General features: G+C 43.6%; 1 protein-coding gene across 1 annotated transcript; it reads right to left on the bottom strand.

The window, feature by feature from the left end:
• Positions 1-995: 995 nt before the first annotated feature.
• LOC140197642 (uncharacterized) lies at positions 996-19396 on the bottom strand. Its single transcript, XM_072257907.1, has 2 exons — positions 19364-19396; positions 996-7517 (listed from the first exon to the last, which is right to left on the bottom strand). The coding sequence occupies exon 2, from the start codon at positions 7116-7118 to the stop codon at positions 5241-5243; it is 1878 nt and encodes a 625-aa protein (XP_072114008.1). The 5' UTR covers positions 7119-7517; positions 19364-19396; the 3' UTR covers positions 996-5240.
• Between the last annotated feature and the right edge of the window lie 1585 nt (positions 19397-20981).

Here is a 20981-nt window from a genome sequence, read left to right as displayed (position 1 = left end):
AATTCTTTAAGATTTATTAATTTCATCGTGATCAACCATCAAAGTACCAACCCGTTTACAAACTTTAATAATCTGACAGTTAGCCAAAGCAGCTTTCAATTGGTTGGCCAGTAATTTACCCGATTTATCACCATGTATATAAAATTGACTCTTAGTTTTAAGTAATTGATTTTCAATTGGGGATGTTAATAACAAACTGTGTTGCATCTGAAGTTCAACTCTCTTTTTGTAAAGCTCCAAATTAGGAGCAGCAGAATATATTTTTATCAATTTCTTCAATCTTATCAACCAATGTGTGTACAGTATTTCATTATTAATTCGTTTTTTCAATCCAGCAGAATATGAAATAATTTGCCCACGGATATATACTTTAAAAGTGTCCCATAATATCCCACTGGAAATTTCTTCCGTAAAATTAGTTGAGAAGAAAAAGGCAATCGGTTCTTTAATAAAGTTAACAAAATTTAAGTCCTGAAGCAGAGCAGAATTGAACCGCTATTGTCTAGCACTGAAAGTTACATCAGTTAATTTGATTGATAGTTTCAGGGGCGCATGATCAGAGGCGGCAATTGCATCGTACTCAGAGGCAGTAACAGAAGAAATTAATCGAGACAAATAAAAAAATAATCAATTCTAGAATAATTATGATATACATGAGAAAAGAATGAGAACTCTTTATTGTTAGGAAGTAAAAACCTCCAAACTTTTAAAATTCCGGAGTCAACTCAAAAGGAATTAATAAAAATAGCGGATTGGTTTGGAAGTACCTGACTGGGCGCAGACCTGTTCATCGAGGGATTCAGGCAACAGTTAAAATCTCCACCCATTATCAACGTATATTTATTTAAATTAGTGTAGCCCCCTGATAAGCCTCAGGCTCGCTCAGCTCGCTTTCCTCTAGGGGAAGCAACCTTCGGCCCCGCCAAACTGGGTAATTAGTTTGTGTAGATGCTGTGTGATGTACCCTACCACGCCAAATAACAGACAGTACACCATATGCGATTAAAAGGTTACACTTTATAAACCTTACTGGAACTATGTAATTAATAGATACAATATAAAAGAAAGAAGTAAAAGGTGCCAAACTTATCAGAGTTCAACCACTTTGTGCACAACCGTTGGAGCTCAATTAACGGGGTCCTCTTTCCACCATGCGATCTCCTCTGACCCCCTCGACTCGCCGCTGGGACCAACCACGGTGGTCGACCAGAGCGCGACCACCACGTCCTTCCTCTTTGGTTCTCCTCCCGAAAACCCTGGGCCTCGGACTCCCACTTGGGGTCCGTCCCGTCACTCAGCTTACAGCATCGCGTCTCCTCTCTCATCCGCCTTCTGCCCCAAAGTCCGCAAAAACAATAGCTTACAGACACACAAGGATAGCATCTATCCCAATTGGTTAGCAAATGAATACAATTCTCTTATCAGTAATTATAACCCAAACAAGCTACGAGAGAGAAGCACTTTCTCAGTAGTTAACATAACAAAGAAGCCATTTTATTAGCCTTAGCAGTAACATAAAAGAAGAAACCCCTTACACGAGGAAGAGATACAAATAAATGCTTGAACAATTAAGGATAATCGGTATTTGGTGCATAGATATTAACCATAGCAACTTTTTGGTTATAAAGTAAACCAGTAATTAACAGAAATCTACCATTTGGGTCTGAAATTGTTTCATAGTGAACAAATGAAATCGAGGAATCTATAAAAATAGAGACTTCTTTCACCTTAGCCCGTGAATTGGAGTGAAATTTTTGTTTTTTCCAAAACCTAAAAAAAAACGCTGATTATCCTCCTTCCTTATATTAGTTTCCTGGGAAAGATAATCTGAGCATTCAAAGTATGAAAAACTTTAAAGATCTTCTTCCGTTTAATTGGATGATTCAAACCATTCGTATTCCATGAAAAGTTAATAATGTTATCCATTGTACTTGAATAAACTATATGGTATGTAAAGGATTAACCTTACTGCATAGGAAACTCATGAATCAGGAAGAGGGAAAAAGGTTTAAAGAGGAACTGGAAGTCACGGCAATTCAGACATATTTGTAGTTTCAGATCAGCCCAGATGTAAAAAAACTAAGCTAAAAATAGCCCCACTCCCCTCCCACAAAAGCCCAAAAACTGGCCAATAGACAGCCAGAAAGCTATCTAGACAATTCCCTACCCCCATCTCTCTTGAAGGCAAGTCTCCAAAATTGAAAAGAATGGAAAACACCATCCACAGTCAAAACATTGGGAAAAGAATGCCATAAAAAAAACACCAAACAAATATTAAAAAAACGCCATTTGCAAAACATTTTGAAAGGCAAGATCTTGTAAAGTGAAACAGAATACAATCTTATTAATATTTCAAGAAAACAATCAATCACCAAATCAGATTCTTAATTATTTTTAAAAACAAACAATTGAAAATAATAAAATAAAATAATAATGGAGAAGAAAAGGAACTTTAACATAAATGCATGATAAATATCCATATTCCAAAACAAATTACGAGCATTATCAAGCCAAGGGCAAAATTCTTCAAACTTTAAAAGTCCAAATCTATGAACTTGTTATTAACTTATAAACCAAATGAATACAGACATGAAAAAACAGTAAATTTATTAGACATCTGAGATTGAACATTGATCCTCAAGGAATTGATGAGCTTCATCCACGGATTTAAACCATCTACATAATTTATCAGGCAGAACAACCCTTAGGCAAGCTGGAGATAGCAGAGCTGGTTGGAACCTTTGATAGTGCTCAGACATCACCGGTTTAAAAAGCGATCTTGCTCACATTACCTCAAGACTGTAATCTTCGACTAAACAAAACTTGAGGTCTCTGTGTTCAATAACCTCTTTCTGACGGGCAATTCAAATTAAATGCTCCTTGCTATGCACATAGTGGAATCGGAGTATAAAAGGTCGAGGTTTCAGTTCTTTAAAGGGTTTTGCTCTTAAAGCCCGATGGGCACGATCAAGTATAGGGGAAGTAGAAAAAACTTCAGAGCCAAACACGTCCATTAAAAATTGAGAAAAAAAATTTAGCACGGTCACCACTCTCAACGTCTTCAAGGAGTCCTATTATTCGCAAATTCTGTCTACGACTATGATTTTCCAGGTTGATAATCTTAGCTTTATATTGTTCCAGAGTTTGAGTGGTCAAAGTTAATTTCTTTTCCAACAAATCTAGCTTGCGGTCTCTCTGTCTACCAGCTTCATCAAGTTTGGAAATTTGCCGTGGTTGTTTTTCACACTCTTGCCTAAGTGCTCCCAGTCTACTTTCGATCTCCTTTAACAATACTTCCAAATTAGAAAATCTTGTATCAATTTTATCATCCAGGAGCTTCAACATAGCCTCCAAAGTGAGTTGAGACTTAGGCTGTTGAGAGTCACTTTCTCTCCTTCCATTTTCATTACCGGTTTCCTTGCCTTCGGCTAATGCCTTTTTCCCTCTGGTACTCATTTCCAGCGATTAAAAATCCAAGTTCAAGCATATAAAAGTGTTAAAAAAAAATTTACTATAGATAGTAAAAGAGTGGTAAAAAGACTGAAAAATGAATGGAGCAAAGCCAAAATGCGACTTACTCCATCTCATACCCCAAGAGAATCATTCTATATAAGTCTGGTTTACAGATTTCCTTAAATTTCTAAACTTTTGCCTGTCTGCTTCTGGGACCAACTCGTAAGCTTGTCTGCTTCTGGGACCAAGCTCACAGCCTGTTTCACTATGTCATTATCAGCTTCTTCATCAACTGTCAAAGCAGAATGGGCTTGCTGAGCCGTCCCCTTAATTACACTTTGTAAGAGAATAGGCCAACCCTCTTTTGGCCACTTTAAACTCTGAGCAAACTTCTCAAAGTATTTATCACCCTCTGCCTTGTCAAATGGAGGTACCAACTTAACTTCCCAACTGGCCTCAAAATTTATCACCAGAGTCTAACGTAGATGCCTTTGCTGCAATTTCTCTTTCTTTTCCAGCTTTAACAGCCTTTATCTCTGCTTCCTCCTTCTGTTTTTCTGCCTCTCAAGCCTCAAACTGCCCCTGCCTTTCCGCAGCCTCCATCTTTAATTTTTCTAACTTGTACGGGAGCTCAAGCTCACTAGGTTTACTTTCAGGAAACACCTCCAACTTCTCTACTTTAAACACACCCTCAGATACATAATGCTCAGCTATCATCCTCGCAATCTGTCCCTCCTCATTGTCGATTTCACCATAGCAAGTTTTAACCTTTTAGCAATACTCAACAACTCAATCCCTCTGGCGTCCTCTAATGCCTCAGAGGTTGGCGCTTCCAGGAATCTATCAACATCCATTGCTGCTGATTTTCCACACATAAATAAATCAAAAGGGATTTCTCCAATGAATTTGATAATTAATCAATCAATACACCCCCAAATTTGTTCATATCCCGGATGCAGGCCCCAATTTTGTTACGAACCGTAACACTTTAGAAATGAACCAGCAGCAATAGTCTACACCTGGAGTCTGGTTTTGATGTTAAAACCACTATCTTTATTAGTATCTACTTATAATATAGTAACTTAGGCAAGATAAACAAAAGTTAACAGTGTTTTGTGTATATGTGTGCAAATATAACTCCCAAACTATTGAGCTCGGGGGAAACAAGGCTTAGAGTCTTGAGATGGTAAAGTATGAAAGTTCAGTTCATCCGCAGAATAGGTGATGAGAGATATTTGTAATCCAGGGTAAGTGTCAAGAGAAGGCAATTTTATTGAATTCCGCAGGTTCCATGGTAAAATGAGAGAACAGTCACTGTAGATTTTATCCATCGTCGTTCCAAATCCACATACGAATTATCACCGAAAGTGACTTGTCACAAGGTGTATCGTCTTCAAGTGAGTTACCACATTACACCCAGGCAAGGGTTAACACATAAGTGGTCTTCACAGGATACCCCAAATCTGATCCACTCCTATGGATCAAACGAGGTGACAACCACACAGTCGATGTACACTGAATCGATAAGTAACCCACCCTTGTGGGCATAGGAAAGTTCTAAACAGTGACCCTTGGCCACTAGTTCCCTTGTTTCGACCCTTCCACTTTTCCTCCTTCGTCTCCGTCCGACTCTGAGTGTCTGTGTCCTTGCTTAAAACTAAACAAGCTGAGAGCGATGTAAACAAGCTGCAAGTCAGACTGATTCGCCTTCTTAATCTCTCTCTCTCTCTCTCTCTTAAAATGACAGTCCACACCAAACGAAACCGAGGGATTCATAACAACAGCCACTACCCATTGTGAACTGACTGGTGTGCCAGTAGTTGGGATGACTGAGTGAATCCTTTCCCACATTCTGAGCAGGTGAACGGCTTCTCCCCAGTGTGAACTCGCTGATGACTCTGTAGGGTGTCTGATCGAGTGAATCCCTTCCCACATTCTGAACAGGTGAACGGCTTCTCCCCAGTGTGAACTCGCTGATGACTCTGCAGGTGGGATAACTGAGTGAATCTCTTCTCACAGACTGTGCAGGTGAACGGCCTCTTCCCTGTGTGAACTGACTGGTGTGCCAGTAGGTGGGATGACTGAGTGAATCGTTTCCCACATTCTGAGCAAGTGAACGGCTTCTCCCCAGTGTGAACTCGCTGATGACTTTGTAGATTGGATGACTGAGTGAATCTCTTCCCACATTCTGAGCAGGTGAATGGCTTCTCCCCAGTGTGAATTCGCTGATGATTCTGCAGGTGGGATAACTGAGAGAATCTCTTGTCACAGACTGAGCAGGTAAACGGCCTCTCCCCAGTGTGAACTGACTGGTGTGCCAGTAGTTGGGATGACTGAGTGAATCCTTTCCCACATTCTGAGCAGGTGAACGGCCACTCCCCACTGTGAACTGACTGGTGTGCCAGTAGTTGGGATGACTTAGTGAATCCTTTCCCACATTCTGAGCAGGTGAACGGCCACTCCCCACTGTGAACTGACTGGTGTGCCAGTAGTTGGGATGACTGAGTGAATCCTTTCCCACATTCTGAGCAGGTGTACGGCTTCTCTCCAGTGTGAACTCGCTGATGACTCTGTAGGGCGGATGATTGAGTGAATCTCTTTCCACAGACTGAGCAGGTAAATGGCTTCTCCCCAGTGTGAACTCGCTGATGACTCCGTAGGGCAGATGACTGAGTGAATCCCTTCCCACATTCTGAGCAAGTGAACAGCTTCTCCCCAGTGTGAACTCGCTGGTGGGTCAGTAGTTGAGATGACTCACTGAATCCCTTCCCACAGTCTGAGCAGGTGAATGGTTTCTCCCCAGTGTGATCTCGCTGATGCACCTTAAGCTTAGATGAGCAAGTGAATCCCTTCCCACAGTCTGAGCAGGCGAATGGCCTCTCCCCAGTGTGAACTCGCTGGTGCCTCTGTAGGGTGTGTGATCGAGTGAATCCCTTCCCACATTCTGAGCAGGTGAACGGCTTCTCCCCAGTGTGAACTCGCTGATGACTCTGTAGGTTGGATAACTGAGTGAATCCCTTCCCACAGACTGAGCAGGTGAATGGCTTCTCCCCAGTGTGAACTCGCTGATGACTCTGTAGGGTGGATGACTGAGTGAATCCCTTCCCACAGACTGAGCAAGTGAACGGCTTCTCCCCAGTGTGAACTCGCTGATGAGTCCGTAGGTCAGATGACCGAGTAAATCCCTTCCCACATTCTGAACAGGTGAACGGCTTCTCCCCAGTGTGAACTTGCTGGTGGGTCAGTAGGTCGGATGACACTGTGAATCCCTTCCCACAGTCTGAGCAGGTGAATGGCTTCTCTCCAGTGTGAACTCGCTGATGACTCTGTAGGCTGGATAACTGAGTGAATCCCTTTCCACAGAATGAGCAGGTGAATGGCTTCTCCCCAGTGTGAACCCGCTGATGACTCTGTAGGTTGGATGAGTGAGTGAATCCCTTCCCACATTCTGAGCAGGTGAATGGCTTCTCCCCAGTGTGAACTCGCTGATGACTCTGTAGGTTAGATGACTGAGTGAATCCCTTCCCACAGACTGAGCAGGTGAACGGCTTCTCCCCAGTGTGAACTCGCTGATGACTCTGTAGGTCAGATGACCGAGTGAATCCCTTCCCACAGTCCGAGCAGGTGAAAGGCCGCTCCCTGGTGTGAACTCGCTGGTGAGCCATTAGGTCAGATGACTGAGTGAATCCTTTCCCAGAAATTAAGCAGATGACCAGCCTCTGTCCGGTGTGAACTGACTGGTGTGTTCACAGGTGGGATGACCAACTGAATCCTTTATCACACACAGAACAGATGAATGGCCTTGCCTAGTGTGAACTTGCTGATGAACCTTTAGTTGAGACTACCGAGTGAATCCATTCCCAGTGTCTGAGCAACTGAACGGCCTTTCCCCTCTGTAAAATGACGGGCAGCCAGTTGGTCAAATAACCAAGGGAATCCCTCTCCACAGTCTGAGCAGGAAGGATGGTCGATTAAATCCCTTGCTCCGTTTAAATATCTAGACAGAGACAGCAAAACTGGCCGTGTTTGAGATTCCTGGAGACAAATTCCTTCTCGTTTTTAACCTGTAAAAAAATTTACAAAATCCATCAAGGGGTGTAGGACAACATTTCAGATGAGATTACTTGAGTTGCCATGGTTTGATGTGGCATCACACTGTTACAGTGAGGTTCAACCCAAGTTGGAGAGAGAAATCATCTTGTAACTGGGCACAGTGCTGGTATTTGGAATGACCATCAATTCCCTGATGCTCTTCCTGTCTCTATCAGAATGGGGCATTTCTGCTGTCTCCAATTTGTGCCTTGGTTCAGTTTGACTCTCTCCATTGGTATTATTCTCTGTTCCTGCTGAGCAGCATGGGAGCCTGGCCCCACAGTGACTGAAACAATCTCACACAAATAGTGTTTCTTGATGTGCGGCTGTGATTTTCTTTTATGTAAAGTGCCACAGTTTTAACGTCATATACAAAATTCCTGCTGAGATGAATGGTTGGTCTGCACAGCTGTTCAAAGGACTTAAGAGTGAATTTTTGTATTATTTCAGGTTCTTATCACAATCGTAGAAAATTACAATACAGAAAGAGGCCCTTTGGGCCATCTAGTTTGTGCCGAACTATTTAAACTGCCCACTCCCATACCCTTACCATCCAGGTACCTTTACAAACCTCTTAAATGTTGAAATCGAGTTCGCATGCACCACTTGTGCTGGCTGCTCATTCCACACCTGGATGATGGTCTGTGTGAAGAAGTTTCCCCTCATGTTCCCCTTAACGTTTCACCTTTCATCCTTAACCCATGGCCTCTGGTTGCAGTCCCACCCAATATCAGTGGAGAAAGGCAGCTTGCATTTACCCTATCTATGCCCCTCTATCACAATCAAATCTCCCCTCAATCTTCTACATTCCAAGGAATGAAGTCCTGACCTGTTCAATCTTTCCTTATAACCCAAGTCTTCCAGACCTGGCAAAATCCTTGTGAATTTTCTCTGAACTCTTCCAACCTCTTTTACATCTTTCCTCTAGGTAGGTGACCAAAACTGCACACAATACTCCAAATTAGGCCTCGCCAATGTCTTCTACAAGTCAACAAAACATCCATCTATTGTTGTCAATACTTTGGTTCATGAAGGTCAATGGGCTGAAATCTTTCTTTCTGTCCCTATCTAACTGTGATACCACTTTCAGTGAATTAAGGACTTGTACTCCCAGGTCCCTTTCTTCTACAACACTCCTCCGTGCCCGACCAGTCACTGTGAAAGACCTCCCTTGGTCAGTCATACCAAAGTTCAACAACTCACACTTGTCTGCATTAAATTCCATTTTCCATTTCTCAAACCATTTTCCCAGCTGGTCCAGATCACACTACAAGCCATGATAGTCTTCTTCACTGTCCAATACACCTCCAGTCTTGGTGTCAGCCACAAATTTGCTGATCCAGTTAACCACACTATCATCCAGATTACTGATATAGATGACACACAACAACAGATCCAGCACTGATCCCTGTGGCACACCACTAGTCACAGGCCTACAGTCAGAGAGGCAACCATCTGCTACCACAATCTGGCTTCTCCCGACAACAGTGTCTCATCCAATTTACTATCTCATCTTGAACGCTGAGTGACTGAACCTTCTTGACCAAACTCCCTTATGAGACTTTGTCAAGTGCCTTGCTAAAGTCCATGTAGACAACATCCAGTCTATTGCCTTCATCCACTTTCCTGACAACTTCCTTGAGAGGCTGTAAGATTTGTTAGACATGTCCTACCATGCACAAAGCCATGCTACCTATCCTTAATCAGTCCACATCCATCCAAATACTTATATATCCGGTTCCTGCACATACATTCCAAAATAACTTTCCCCCTCCTGATGTCAAGCTCACCAACGTAAAATTTCTTAGTTTATTTTTAGGGCCTTTCTTGAACAACGGTACAACATTGGCTATCCTCCAATCCTCCAATACCTCACCTGTCCCTAAGGATTATTTAAATATCTGTGCTTGTGCCCCGACAATTTCTGTACTTGTCTTCCGCAGGGTCCTAGGGAACAACTTGTCAGGCCTTGGGTATTGATCCACGCTAATTTGCCTGAAGACAGCAAACTCCTCCACCTCTGTAATCTGTACAGGGTCCCTGAAGTTGATGCTGCTTTGCCTCACTTCTATAGACTCTGTGTCCATCTCCTGAATAAATACGGATACAACAAAAATCTCCCACATCTATTTTGTCTTCTCATATGGATTACCATTCTGATTTTGCAGAGGGTTAATTTTTTCCCTTGTAATCTTTTCGCTCTTAATATATTTGCAGAATCCATGACGATTCGCCTTCACCTTGTCTGCTGGGGTAACCTCATGCCTTCTTTTATTTCTTTCTTAAGTGTTCACTTGAATTACCTGTATTTCATAAGTACCCCATTTGTTCCCATTTGCGTGTACCTGGAATGCGCCTCCTTTTTATTGATCTGGGAGATGAAATCCAAAGGGGTGATAGAGCTGTATGGTGGGAGGTGAGGGTGGGGGGGAGGGGGTTAAATTAAAGTTGCGGGGGGATGGGAGCCTGCATAACAGAACAGATAGTGGAGGGGTTGTGGAGACAGTTGTTCAGTCCTCAGACAAAGTCAGGAATGAAAAAGTTTTGAGCCTGGTGCAGCGAATATGCTGAGCCCTGTATATTTCAATACAAGGAGCAGCGTAGGAAAGGCAGATGTGTTCAGGGCATGGATCAACACCTGGAATTAAGATACTAGGATCTGGCAACTGTGGATTGGACAGGCTGCTTTATGGCAAAGGTGTGCTTGGTAAATGGGAGGCATTCAATGCGAAATTTTGTAAGTACAAAGCGGGTACGTGCTTGTCAGAATGAAAGGTAAAGATAGAAACTGTAGGGAACCTTGGTTTTCGAGAGATATTGAGACCCTGGTGAAGCACAAAACGGAGTTGCATAACAGAGATAGGCAGGCAGGTTCTTATGGAGTATAAGAAATGCAAGAGAACACACAAGAAATAAATCAGGATGGCTAAAAAAAGGCATGATTGCCCTCACAGAAATGATGAAGGATAATCCTAAGGGATTCTAGAGATAGATTAAGAGCAAAAGTATTGCCAGGCACAAAGTTGGTCCTCTGGAAGACCAGAATAGTAATCCATGTTTGGAACCAAAGCAGACGGGGAAGGCCTTAAATACTTTTTTCATCTCTGTTTACTCAGGAGGACACAAGGTCTATGGGAGTGTGGAAAAGTGGCATTAACAATTAACATCATGGACCCTGTACAGATTAAAGAAGAGGAGATGTTTGCTATCCTGAAGCAGATTAGGATGCATAAATCTCCAGGGCATGACAAGGTGCTCCCTCGGACCCTACAGGAGGTAAGTGCAAAAATTGTTGGGCCCCTAGCAGAGATAATTCAATCATCCTTGGTGACAGGGGGAGGTGCCAAAGGATCGGAGAACACCCTATGTTGTTTCGCTGTTTAACATAGACCATAGAAATCAGCCCTCAAAGTTGTGCCAACCATGTAAACTACTCTAGAAACTGCCTAGAATTTCCCTAACGCATAGCCCTCTATTTTTCTAAGCTCCATGTACCTGTGTAAGATTCTCTTAAAAGACCCTATTGTATCTGCCTCTACCACTGCCGCTGGCAGTCCATTCCATGCATCCACCCCTCTCTGTGTGAAAAACTTACCCCTGACATCCCCTTGGTACACATTTTCAAGCACCTTAAAACTGTGCTCCCTCGTGTTAGCCATTTCAGCCCTGGGAAAAAGCCTCTGCCTATCCACATGATCAATGCCCTTCATCATCTTATACACCTAAAAAAGGCTCTAAACATAAACAAGGAAATTATACATTGATTTGAGGATTTGTACGAAGTATATACAATTATGAGGCTATAGATAGGGTAAATGCAAGCAGGCTTTTTCCACTGAGGTTGGGTGGGATGACAACCAGAGGGCATGGGTAAGTGGGGAAGGTGAAAATTTAAGGGGAACATGTGGAGAAACTCTTCACTGAAATGGTCGTGACAGTGTGGAATGAGATGCCAGCACGTGGTTCAAGCCAGCTCAATTTCACCATTTAAAAGAAGTTTGGATAGGTACCTGGATGGTAAGGGTATGGAGGGCTGTGGTCCCAGCACAGGACGTTGCATTAGAGAGTTTGGCATTGTCTAGATAGGCCGAATGGCCTGTTTCACGGAACATCTCCATGTCCCTATGACAGAGAAGCTGGCCAAACTTGATTGGAAGGGGAGACTGGTAGGAATGACGATGGAACAGCAATGACTGTAGTTCCTGGCAGCAATTCGGGAGGTGAGTGATAGATACATCCCGAAGAAGTGGAAGCATTGGAAAGGCAGCAGGACACAACCATGGCTGAAATAAGAAGCCAAAGTGAACATAAAAGCCAAAGAGAGGGCAAATAATAAAACAAAAACTATTGAAAAGTTTTTAGAAATCACCAAAAGACAACAGATTCGGAGCAAGAAGGCTGTGGATGAAAGACTAAGGAATTTTGGACAGAAGGCAGTTTAACTACTCGGGGTAAAAGAGAGGCAAGACTGCACAGGCGCATGACGTCAGACAGTACAGTGGGAAAAGTTTAAAAAGGAAAGGAATCTTTGGTGGTTTTTGATTCCGAGCAAGAAGGCTGCAGGTGAAAGACTAAAGAATTTCGGAGAGAAAGCAGTTTAACTACTCGGGGTAAAAGACAGGCAAGACTGACATCAGCCAGTACAGTGGGAAAAGTTTAAAAAGAAGACCGCCATATCCAGCAGTCAGTGTCCGGAGTGGGCAGCAGAGTGAGAGGGTAGCAGAGTGATAGGGCTTTGGCTCAATGGGCTTAGGCTGTAACGAGGCAAGGTAGGTTTAATTGTGTTTACTGAGGAAAGGAAGTTGTATGCGTGTGAAGCCAGTTTTCTGTGCTCTGTGTCAGATGTGGGAGGTCCTGGAGTTTCCCAGCCTCCCGGACAGCCATATCTGCACCCGGTATGTCGAGCTGCAGCTCCTAAGGAACTGAGTTAGTGAACTGGAGATGCAGATCGATGACCTTCGTCTGGTGAGTGAGAGTGAGGAGGTGATAGAAAGGAGTTTTAGGCAGGTGGTCACACCGGGGCCATGGGAGACAGACCAGTGGGTCACAGTCTGGAGAGGGAAGGGGAAGAGTCAGGTACTTGAGAGTACCCCTCGACAATAAGTACTCCTGTTTGAGTACGAGTGTGGGGGGGGGGGGACAGCAACACTGGCACAGAAGGGTAGAGAAAGGAAGAGGACGGCAGCCATGATAGGGGACTCTATAGTTAGGGGGTCAGACAGGCAATTCTGTGGACGTAGGAAAGAAACTCTGATGGTAGTTTGCCTCCCAGGTGCCAGGGTCCGGGATGTTTCAGATCATGTCCATGATATCCTGCAGTGGGAGGGAGAACAGCCAGAGGTCGTGGTACATATTGGTACCAATGACATAGGTAGGAAAAGGGAAGAGGTCCTGAAACAAGACTACAGGGAGTTAGGAAGGAAGCTGAGAAGCAGGACCGCAAAGCTAGTAATCTCGGGATAACTGCCTGTGCCACGTGACAGTCAGTATAGGAATAGAATGAGGTAGAGAATAAATGCGTGGCTGAGGGATTGGAGCAAGGGGCAGGGATTCAGATTTCTGGATTATTGGGACCTCTTATGGGGCAGGTGTGACCTGTACAAAAAGGCCAGGTTGCACTTGAATCCCAGGGGGACCAATATCCTGGCGGGGAGGTTTGCTAAGGCTACTGGGGAGAGTTTAAACTAGAATTGTTGGGGGGTGGGAACCGAACTGAAGAGACTGGGGAAGAGCCAGTTGGCTTACAAATAGAGAAAGCTTGGAGACAGTGTCTGAGGGAGGATAGGCAGGTGATAGAGAAGGGACACACTCAGACAGACGGTTTGAGATGAGTCTATTTTAACACAAGGAGTATTGTGCACAAAGTGGAAGAGCTTAGAATGTGGATCAGTACTTGAAGTTATGACGTAGTGGCCATTACAGAGACTTGGATGGCTCAGGGACAGGAATGGTTACATCAACAGCCGGGTTTTGGGTGTTTCAGAAAAGACAGGGAGGGAGGCAAAAGAGGTGGGGGCGTGGCACTGTTAATCAGATATAGTGTCACAGCTTCAGAAAAGGTGGACGTCATGGAGGGATTGTCTACGGTATCTCTGTGGGTGGAGGTTAGGAACAGGAAGGGGTCAATAACTTTACTGGGTGTTTTTTATAGGTCGCCCAATAGTAACAGGGTTATCGAGGAGCAGATAGGGAAACAGATCCTGGAAAGGTGTAATAATAACAGAGTTGTCGTGATGGGAGATTTTAATTTCCCAAATATCGACTGGCATCTCCCTAGAGCAAGGGGTTTAGATGGGGTGGAGTTTGTTAGGTGTGTTTAGGAAGGTTTCTTGACACAATATGTAGATAAGCCTACAAGAGGAGAGGCTGTACTTGATTTGGTATTGGGAAATGAACCTGGTCAGGTGCCAGATCTCTCAGTGGGAGAGCATTTTGGAGATAGAGATCACAATTCTATCTCCTTTACCATAGCATTGGAGAGGGATAGGAACAGACAGGTTAGGAAAGCGTTTAATTGGAGTAAGGGGAAATATGAGGCTATCAGGCAGGAAATTGGAAGCTTAAATTGGGAACAGATGTTCTCAGGGAAAAGTATGGAAGAAATGTGGCAACTGTTCAGGGGATATTTGTGAGGAGTTCTGCATAGGTATGTTCCAATGAGACAGGGAAGTTATGGTAGGGTACAGGAACCGTGGTGTACAAAAGCTGTAATAAAGCTAGTCAAAAGGTTCAGACAGTTAGGTAATGTTAGGGATCTAAAAGATTATAAGGCTAACAGGAAGGAATTTAAAAAGGAAATTAGGAGAGCCAGAAGGGGCCAAAAGAAGGCCTTGGCAGGCAGGAGTAAGGAAAACCCCAAGGCATTCTACAAGTATGTGAAGAGCACGAAGACGTGAAAGAATAGGACCTATCAAATGTCACAGTGGGAAAGTGTGTATGGATCCGGAGGAAATAGCACGGGTACTTAATGAATACTTTACTTCAGTATTCACTATGGAAAAGGATCTTGGAGATTGTAGTGCAAACTTGCAGCAGACTGAAAAGATTGAGCATGTAGATATTAAGAAAGAAGATGCACTGGGGCTTTGGGAAAGCATCAAGTGGGATAAGTCGCTGGGACCAGATGAGATGTACCCCAAGCTACTGTGGGAGACGATGAAGGAGATTGCTGAGCCTCTGGCGATGATCTTTGAATCATCAATGGGGACGGGAGAGGTTCCAGACGGGAGGGTTGCGGATGTTGTTCCTTTATTCAAGAAAAGGAGTGGAGATAGCCCAGGAAATTATAGACCAGTGAGTCTTACTTCAGTGGTTGGTAAGCTGATGGAGCAGACCCTGAGAGGCAGGATTTATGAACATTTGGAGATATATAATATGATTAGGAATAGTCAGCATGGCTTTGTCAAGGGCAGGTTGTGCCTTATGAGCCTGATTGAATTTTTTGAGGATGTGACTAAACACATTGATGAAGGAAGAGCAGTAGATGTTGTGTATATGGATTTTAGCAAGGCATTTGATAAGGTACCGCACGCAAGGCTTATTGAGAAAGTAAGGAGGTATGGGATCCAAGGGGATATTGCTCTGTGGATCCAGAACTGGCTTGCACACAGAAGGCAAAGGGTGGTTGTAGGCTGGTCATATTCTGCATGGAGGTCGGTGACCAGTGGTGTGCCTCAGGGATCTGTTCTGGGACCCTTCCTCTTCGTGATTGTTATAGATGACCTGGATGAGGAAGTGGAGGGATGGGTTAGTAAGTTTGCTGATGACACAAAGGTTGGAGGTGTTTTGGATAGTGTGAAGGACTGTCAGAGGTTACAGAGGGACATATGACAAGATGCAGAAGTCGGCTAAGAAGTGGCTGATGGAGTTCAACCCAGATAAGTGTGAAGTGGTTCATTTTGGTAGGACAAATATGATGGCAGAATATAGTATTAATGGTAAGACTCTTGGCAGTGTGGAGGATCAGAGGGATCTTGGGGTCCAAGTCCATAGGACGCACAAAGTAGCTGCGCAGGTTGACTCTGTGGTTAAGAAGGTATACGGTGTATTAGCCTTCATTAATCGTGGAATTGAATTTAGGAGCCCAGAGGTAATGTTGCAGCTTTAGAGGACCCTGCTCAGACCCCCACTTGGAGTACTGTGCTCAGTTATGTTCACCTCGCTATAGGAAGAATGTAGAAGCCACAGAAAGGGTGCAGAGGAGATTTACAAGGATGTTGCCTGGATTGGGGAGCATGCCTTATGAAAACAGGTTGAGTGAACTCGGCCTTTTTTCCTTGGAGCGACGCAGGATGAGAGGTGACCTGATAGAGATGTATATGATGATGAGAGGCATTGATTGTGTGGATAGTGAGGCTTTTTCCTAGGGCTGAAATGGTTGCCACAAGAGGGCACAGGTTTAAGGTGCTGGGGAGTAGGTACAGAGATGAAGTCAGGGGTAAGTTTTTTACTCAGAGAGTGGTGAGTGTGTGGAATGGGCTGCTGGCAACAGTGGTGGAGGCAGATATGATAGGGTCTTTTAAGAGACATTTGGATAGGTACATGGAACTTAGAAAAATTGAGGGCTATGGGGGGTTCTAGTAATTTCTAAGGCAGGGACATGTTTGGCACAACTTTGTGGACCGAAGGGCCTGTATTGTGCTGTAAGTTTTCTATGTTTCTAAACAAAAAATCAGATATGCTCAGGGCATTGAATTATGATTCGTAGTCATTAATGAGTCTTGGTTGCACCCAATAGTCTGAGGCATTTGTTGGAACAAAATATCTGGGGCCTCAATGTCTCTTGAAAACCAAGGTTCCCTGCACCAGTTACCTTTCAACTTTTATTCTGGCAGTCTCATACAAACTCTACACACTCAAAATTACACTTCTGAAGGACGCCCATTTACCAAGTACTCCTTTGCCAGAAAACATCCTGTCCCAATTCACATTTGTCAGATCCTTTCTGATAACATCAAAATTGACCTTTCTCCAAGTTAGACTCTCAACCTGTGTTCCAGACCTCTCTTTTCCCATATTTAGTTTGAATCTTATGGCATTATGATCACGAGATACAAAGTGTTCCCATACACTAATTTCTGTCAGTAGCCCAGGATCATTTCCTAATCTCTTATTGCACACTTCTACATTGGGAATTCTACATGCTGATTAAGGACACACTTGACAAACTCTACCCCAGCTAGTCCTTTTACAGCATGGGAGACCCAGTCAATATTTGCAAAGTTAAAATCACTTACTATATCAACATTTGTTTCTTGGCATAGCCTGCAATCTCTCTACAAATTTGTTCCTCTAAATCCCTCAGTCTGTTGGGTGCAACCAAGTCCCAGTAATGGCGAGAATATCATGATTCCATGCCCTGAGCTCATCTGGCTTTCCTTATGATGGTTCATGCATTGAGATATACACGCCCAGCACATTCACCGCACCATGCTCAACCTTCAGATTGCTGACTTTGTCTGAACAACATCTGACTGGGTGTCAAGAAAGCAACCTCTCCCTCAATGTCACAAAAACAAGGGAACTGGTTGTGGACTACTGAAGGAATGGAGACAGGCTAACCCCTATTGACATCAATGGACCTGGGGCTGAGAGAGTGGTCTGTATATACTGACTGTGTGGTATGTGGCTATGCGCCCCTTTCACCTCAGATGGTTGAAGAAGTTTGGTATGGGTCCCAAATCCTAAGAAATTTCTACAGGGGCACAATTGAGAGCATACTGACTGGCTGCATCACTGCCTGCTATGGGAACTGTACTTCCCTCAACCGCAGGGCTCTGCAGAGAGTGGTGCGGACAGCCCAGCACATCTCTAGATGTGAACTTCCCACTATTCAGGACACTTACAAAGACAGGTGCGTAAAAAGGCCCAAAGGATCACTGGGGACCCGAGTCACCCCAACCACAAACTGTTCCAGCTGCTACCATCCGGGAAACGGTACCACAGCATAAAAGCCAGGCCCAACAGGTTCCTGGACAGTTTCTTCCACCAGGCCATCAGACTGATTAATTCATGCTGATACAATTGTATTTCTATGTTATAATGACTGTTCCATGTACTAACTATTTATTATAAATCTATTAGAAATTACACATTGCATATTTAGATAGAGAAGTAATGTAAAGATTTCTATTCCTCATGTATATGAAGGATACAAGTCATTTCAATTCACCCTTTCCACTATCTGTTCTTGCATTCTGACTCCAATCCCTCCTGCAACTTTAGTTTAACCACCTCCACACCCCCGCCCTGCCACACACTAGCACTAGCAATCCTTATCATGAGGATATTAGACCTCTGCTAGTTTTAGTTCCCTAACTAACACATCCCCTATCGGCCCTTTGACATTCCTCTGCTAGGTAATCCCCCCGAACAGTTTCTAAAGTGGTCTAGCTGTTGTTGTGTGGGATGGCTACAAGAGTACTCTGCGATGGCTATTTAACCTCATTCCCCTTCCTGACTCTCACCCAGTTTCCTGTGTCCTGCACCTTGGGTGCAACTCACCCCTCTTCATGTCATATCTATCACCCCCTTCGACTCCCAGATGATCTGGAATTCATCCATTTCCAGCTCCAACTCCCTAATGTGCAGAGATTACAAGCTGCAGCTGGATGCACATCTTGTAGGTGACGGTGTCAGAAACAATGTAATTCTCCCCACTTTCCCACCAATGTCCCCTCTAATTTGTAATGACAGGTGTACTTGTGCTGTGCAATTTTTACCCAGTGACAACAACATGTGTACATAAATTTTAAATAGAGAGGTATTTATTTTAACAGCTTGCAAATCACTGTTGATAAGAACTTTGATATCCTCTGGGTTTGATCAAGTTCATCTGCACGCTCACACAACCTATATAGCAGGCCTCTAGAGGGTTATGAAGGATTTTTTCACTCCAGCTTTTGCACACCGTCCATATCTGATTTGCTTCCTAAATGACACTTTAAAAAGTCAGATTTCCAAATGTCACTCCACTTCCTCCCACTTGCAAATTCTCCAGCAACTTTTTCATTGCCACAATACACACAGGTAACACCAGTTTCTGTATTGTACATAAATATTTCCCCTGAACACTCCCACAGGTGACTGATGTTGGTGAATTCATTGGGGGCAATGCCAATGAATATGAAGGGAAGGGCAGTAGTTTGTCTCATTGGAGTCCGGCACATTTCTGATGTGAAAGCTACTTGTTGCCCAGGACAAAGGTGTTCGATATCATTAAGTCAGACATCCCACCTCTCCTGGAAGTTCTGGGGGTCTCCCGCATATTGATAGCAGCTCCTTAATGCCTGCAAATTATATACAATATCCCGGAAATTGACTTTTTGGAGAGCGAGCCAGCGAGAGGGAGAGGGCGAGGGGGAGGGAGAGAGACAGACGTAGCGAGAGAGTGACAGAGAGAGCATCCTGATCGGTCTCCCTTTGTGCTAATAATCTATGGGAAAAGAGCACTAATGCTGAGTTCCTCCAGCATTTTGTGTATGTTGCTTGGATTTCCAAAATCTACAGATTTTCTCGTTTGTGATTGGGGATACAAGAAAGGTGATTTTCTTAACAGCTGATGTAAAAGATTTTGTTCCCTTTCTCCGAGTTCCTAATCCTTGTAGTTAGACAGCTGGCGCTCAGCTCTGTCTGAAAGATCCATCATTTCCCATTCCCTCATCAGCCTGAAGCTCCCCGGGGCCGTGTACGGATCGTGGGGCTAAGAGAGAGGGATGAGAACAGGTCTGTCCCGGGATTACGGGCCATGCTGTTCGGAGCTCGCAGCAATTGTCCCGAATTCGGTGTTGAAAAAGTCCGCCCGCAAACCATCTCTTACCTGGAGCCAATTTCTCGAGGCCTTTGAGTACTGTGCGCATGCGCGATATTCGAGCACATCCGCAACCCTGACGCCTGCGCATTCGATCGGTGCTTCTGCGATGGCGATAATTGTTACGCAGAGCTTTCTGGGTAATTACGGTGCCATTAAAGGTGCCTGCAAACACCGGTTGTATGTCCATACCTGTTTTTTTTTGTGTAGAAAACTCAGCAGCTCTTTTAATGCAGAAAGCAGCTCCCATAAACAATGCACTTAATATCAGCAAACTTTCCACGTGTCCAATGCCAAAGTAGAACCTTTTTACAAATGCAGATATAAAACACAAGGGATTCTGCTGTTGCTGGAAATGTAGACACATACACACAAAATACTGAAGGAACTCTGTAGTTCAGGCAGCAACTGAGCAGAGGAGTACACAGTCTATGCATGCTGAAGGGGCTCGGCCTAAACGTTGTCCATTTATTCCTCTCCACATTTACTGCCTGATCTGTTCATTTCCACCAGTAGTTTGCAAAAATTAACCAACTTTTTTTCGATCAACCAGTTTCCAAATGTTTCTGAGCTTTCACTTATAGCCGCATCCTGCTGGTCTGATTCCTCCTCCTCCTCCTTGTAAACTCTAGGCCCCATCTGTTTCTGGAGCCCCAAAGCCCTGACTCAGGCTGGCAGCTCTTTGGTTTCTGACTCTGCTCCATCAAAGATTCACTCTCTAGTCTGCTGTCAGACCTTAGACGTGCATTGGAACAACCCAGCTGTCTGAGGCACAGTCCTTTTAAATTAGTGAAAATAACCCAAAACGTTGAAGAGAGCAGGGAAGAAAGACTTTAACCACCTTAGTCCAGAGCCCTGGGGAACGTCAAAGCCATAGTGAGCTCTTTTCTTTTGAAATAATTTTATTATTATTATCCAAAATTAACAAGAGTACCTCAAAGTAAGCAACACTTACAATGTCTCAAAAAAAACATTATCTGAAAGATCGAAAAATAATTTGGTGACAAAAAAAATCCTACTAAGCAAGGAAAAGTGAGAAAAAAACCCATTAGGTATTCAACCCCGGAGCCATGCATCATACAAAAAGCTTCTAAAGATAAACATCAAACTGCCAGCAAGGGAAAAAAAGTACCAAAAATTTACAATTAGATCATGGAGGAAATCTATCATTTAACTCAAATGATAGTAACAAGCAAGTGAACCCCATCTTTTCTCAAAATCAAACATAGGTTCAAAGGTTCGACTTCTAATTTTCTTCAAACTAAGACATAGCATCACTTGAGAGAATCATTGTGACAAAATGGGAGCCGACGTATCCTTCCACTTCAACAAAATGGCCTTCCTAGCTATCAATATAACAAATGCAATAATATGTTGGTCAGTCAAAGCGATACCGTGGCTATTTTGAGGAACTATTCCAAGAAGCACAGTTAATTTGTTAGGTTGTAAATTAATTTTAAGTGCTTTAGAAATTGTCAAAAAAAACTGACTTCCAGAACTGTTCCAGTAAAGAACAGGACCAAAACATGTGTGTCAGTGTAGCTGTCTTAGTATTACATCTATCACAATAACTATCAACATTAGGGAATATTTTAGACAATCTCTTCTTCGTCAAATAGTAATGATG

Source organism: Mobula birostris, chromosome 5 (genome assembly GCF_030028105.1).
Source record: "Mobula birostris isolate sMobBir1 chromosome 5, sMobBir1.hap1, whole genome shotgun sequence".
Classification (NCBI taxonomy): Eukaryota; Metazoa; Chordata; class Chondrichthyes; order Myliobatiformes; family Myliobatidae; genus Mobula; species Mobula birostris.
The sequence above is the reverse complement of the archived record's forward strand: the minus strand, read 5'-3'. Positions and strand labels throughout refer to the sequence as shown.